At 42.2% G+C, this 4486-nt stretch overlaps 1 protein-coding gene across 1 annotated transcript; it reads left to right on the top strand.

Moving 5' to 3' along the window:
• Window positions 1-908: 908 nt before the first annotated feature.
• LOC106013709 lies at window positions 909-4402 on the top strand (the record flags this gene model as incomplete). The annotated part of the gene is made up of 2 exons (XM_013090148.2): window positions 909-1929; window positions 3504-4402. Coding segments are annotated over exons 1-2 (1035 nt in total), but the record flags the coding sequence as incomplete, so codon positions are not given.
• Window positions 4403-4486: the final 84 nt, after the last annotated feature.

Here is a 4486-nt window from a genome sequence, read left to right as displayed (position 1 = left end):
ATAATAGTGAGAATGATAGTGGTAGTGCTAGTAATAGTAATAGTAATAATAACAGTAAAAATAAGGGGAAAGAAATGAGAATGGAAATGAGAATAATAAACATTACTTAACTCTAAACTTTTGGGAAACACACAAGTCCTAAGGGCCGAGATAAGATTATATTTAAGTTTTTTCCTCTTCTATAGGATTGAAGAGGTCAGCTGCTACTGCGTTTATGTGTGTTTTCCTTCTTCCAGGGTGACCAAAGCAGGTAAGTTAGGAACTATGAACAAATGTAAAGGTGTGAGTAGAACCTATGTTTTCTTGTTCTTATACAGCATTTCGTCGCTATCATTCAGCATTAGTAAGTAAGTGTTTGGGTTTGACGCTTCTATCGACACTAACAGAAGGGGCTCCGGTGGCTAAGTGAGTTGTGAGTGCAGACTGTGGTAGTAATGTCAAGCAGGTGTCGGTGACACGGGATGTAGATGGGTGGCCACTGGGGGTGTGTCTTTGAGTAAGACAAGACAACCCAAACTCAAATAACAGGACGCTGCACAGTGCCAAGCAATACCATGTTTGTGAAATTGCTCTGTATTGGTGTTTTATTGCGTATCATGTATGTATTTCTTATTACGTATTTACGTACGTATGTTTGTCATTGAAATCAATTTTTCTCACGGGGGTTAAGAAAATGTAATTTATTATTTATCCATTATTCATTGTAAAAAGGCGGGACCACCTAATTTAAAGCCCGCCTCCGATAAGACCAAGCAGGATGGGTTGAGAGCTTTAAAAACTCCACAAAACGACTCCGGTTCAAGAACACTCAGTAGGGGATTCGATCCACGACCACCCGCTCTGTGGCCCAGCATTATACAAACCGAGTTAATGAGAGGCCTCATTCAACAATGCAGTATGTTAACATTTCGAGAAAAAAAATGAAAATCAAGTATGTTGTAGACTTTGATAAGGCGCATCGACTGGTTCTAGTCTCATTTGCGCTCATATGACCTTAGCAGTTGCGAGCGCCGTAAAACCTTATACTATACTATACTAGTCTCATTTCCCGTTTTAAATAATTAAAAAATACACAACTTAAACATTATCTTGTATCAATATTATAGTGTCCTGAACAACATAAAATAGTTTTTGCTTACTCTTGGAAACCTCGTATTTTGATTTACGACAATGACGAATGTCGGCGACCATTTGTCTCCTCAGTTAAACCAATTAATGTTTGCCTGAGAGATTCCCCATTTGACAACAATACGTCACAAAATGAGCTCCAGGCCGGAATCTTCTCTTTGAATTTCACCTCCTGGTGCTGCCTTTCGCCAACAAATTATACGAGTACAAATGTGATTCCTCTTTGGTAGAGTCAAACTCAAATGAAAGGTGACCAAAAGATACTTCGTACCTTGTCTTCCAATAAAAAGGATTGTTTCTATATCACATGTGTTATGTTAGGCCATGGGAATAGGTTTGGCAAACTCTTTTAGATAGCATTATAGAATAATGTCATAGTCAGAGACGACAACATTGTCTTCATGGACCATGAGAAGGTGTTTGACACACAATATAATATACACACGTATAATATTCTGTCATTAGCAAGCATCAGGCTGAAGCAAACGAATACATTATTTCTTTCATCATGGGACGAATAAAGTGTTTATTATCTAATCTTACAGCGTTGATACTCCATCCATTAGATGGATCCACTGTCTTTCCAGGACGGACAAAGGCGAACACAGACGAGTTTTAACTCTCACTTTTTCTCCAGATTGTGGCGTCAATAGTACACTGGTACCATGGGGAGGTGGGGGGTGACTGCCTCACGTTGGAGCTGCATGTCGGCGGTCTGTCTCATCTTGGCCACATCGAGTTACTCACAGCGAGCTACGGCTATGCAGCTGTTTGATACTAATCGCATGCCAAAAGAGGCAGGTAAGTTCAGATAACTTTGGTAACAAATACAAAGTAAAGGTACTCTAACTAATATAGTTAAGATTCCCCTTCAGAAAGGAATAATAAACTAAAAGTCATCTCTCGCGCGTGACGTCAATGCTAAGCGTAGGGAACTGTAATCTCTCCCTTTTCCACAAAGACTTCTAACATGTTTGTCTTAACGTGTTACTTATCATTGGCAGGGCTGAAGAAGGGGAAAATCTGAATTATGGTCACCTACTCGAAAAGACAAAGTCAACAGATGGTCTGAAATTTGAATTCTTAATAATTTTATCTTTTCATTTCTTTGCGATCAAAATTATTTTCTATCATAAAATCTTTATTATACTGATTTAACGTATACAATCTGAGAACGGTTGGATGAAATCGTTTGTAGCAAATGGCCGCTATGAGCAGATTTTGAGGCCTACATGTTGCCAAAAAAGACAGAATGAGCATGTTCGAGTTGGACTGCGACCTCTATGGGCAAGTTAAAGGACAATTATATTAGAAAAACGCAAGGGTATGACTGAACAGTGAGTGTTAGGACAGGTGACTGACATAGACAGCTGACAGCTAAAGCAGGTTCAACCGCACTATTCTTCACCTTTGCGTTCTTCTGCCAGATGTCAGGTGTAGATGACTTCTAGCAGTCTAACCCGCCGTGTAACTACTGATTTGTACGTTTGTGACCGTTTGTCCTACTTAGCTACTTAGGAGCGCCACTTTCCTTCAAGAGGCCACATTCCGTTTTCGCGGGTACTCTATATGTTGTTATACTGACTAGAGTAGTTTGTTTCATAAGGAATTAATTTTGGAAATTTGACCGGGTGGCGGCCGAAGCATACTCTTATCAATTCTAGGACCACCAACATATTCTTAAAGTGCACGCGGGACCTCTGAGATCTTTTATTTCTTTTTGGTAAGTGTTTTACGACGCTCGCAACTGCGTAAGGTCATATGAGCGCGTGGGACACATTAAACATTTTCAGCTGGTAGGAAATTTTGAATTTTGCCCGAGTGGCAAACGAAGCCTTCTCTTATCGATTTTAGACAACCAAGGGATCTTTGATGTGCGCAACTTGCACACGGGACCTTCGACATTTTTCGCCCTTGTCTGAGAAGGCAGGGTGTAGATAGTTCCTACCATAAGATCAGGGGTGTGGCTGAAAGACAGCAGTAAGAAGGAGCTAAGGAGAAGCAGTCAGGAAGAGTCAGGAGCCCAGGGAAAAGGGCAAAGGAGAAGAGAGTGTGCGAGGAGAAAGTGGAGACGAAAGCCGACGACAGAATATGGCAAGGGAGCAAGAAAGGAGATGAATGGAGACAATTTTAGAGAAGAAAATTTTTCCGTCGCCACCCGGATTCGAACCGGGGACCTTTGAATGAGAGGTGAACACCTTAACTTCCAGGCCACGTGAGCCCCCTCTTCTGATATTTTTCGCCCTTGTCCAAGAAAGCTAGCAGCACTTAGATTAAGTCATATTTATTGGTTAAAACACAGCAGGTCTATGTAATAAAACAGGACACATTCCTTTTGTTTCAAACTACAAACTTCTCTCACGTTCCATTCCCAGAACTGGTTCCCATTGACATAACAGCCTTGACTTTTGCCTCGCCGCGGTCTCGAGGTCTGAATGGGGAGAGCAGAGCAGATGAATCAGATGACCACATGCCCTCCAGTCTAGAAGTAGACTTCATTTGTCGCGGAAAGCGTCAGCACTTCAGGCTAGAGCAGCATAGTGGTCCAAGTTCACCCCTGACCCCGAAATCTGACCCGGGCGAAATCCCTCTCCTGACACGAACCTCGTCCACAGGACCAGTGCATGTTGACCACATTCCCAGAATTTTCTCTCGTCACTGCCGCACTTACCAAGACAAAGACAGCCAGGCTGTGTTCTTAGTCATCCGTGATTTCGAATTTTCCTCTTTCAAACTCTTTGGAAGTTTTCTTATGAGTGATGGGCAGTTCTTCATCGAACCTTTCAACTCATCAAACTCTAAAGACTCGAAGCGTCTCCATTTAGCGACTTCAACACCCAATCTGGATTTCTCGTCTGATAGCGGGTCTGTACTTCTCAGAACGGAAGGTCAACATTTGAAAAAGCTGAAGAAGCGTCAGACATTTGCTCCTAGGAGGGACAGCAGACGACAAGAACAGCAAACCGGAAGCGGAAACGGGAACAGAAACGGAAGTCGTCAGCGAGGCTTCGTGAGGGCCCAAAGAGAGGCTATGTTTAACTACGAGGTGGAGGTCATTATTGCCTGTGATTTTCTTTGCTATCAGCGTTTTCAGACGCTTTATGACATCACTGACTCATTGAAGACAAAGAATGTGATCGCCCTGTACTTCTCCTTTGTGAGAGAGGTGCTGAAGATCTCCTACGCCTCTGTTCACAAACTGTACCCAGAGATGAATATGGACATAGACGTGTCTGTTCCAGCTCTGTTCATTGCAGACTCACCTGACATCAAGGTCTGTTGTTTTCTTTTTGCCTGGTGTTTTCCATCATCATCATCATCATCATCATCATCATCATCATCATCATCATCATCATCA

This window comes from Aplysia californica, unplaced genomic scaffold (assembly GCF_000002075.1).
Source record: "Aplysia californica isolate F4 #8 unplaced genomic scaffold, AplCal3.0 scaffold01154, whole genome shotgun sequence".
In the NCBI taxonomy this organism is placed as follows: Eukaryota; Metazoa; Mollusca; class Gastropoda; order Aplysiida; family Aplysiidae; genus Aplysia; species Aplysia californica.
Note: the sequence above shows the minus strand (reverse complement) of the source record. Positions and strands in the feature narration are given on the sequence as shown.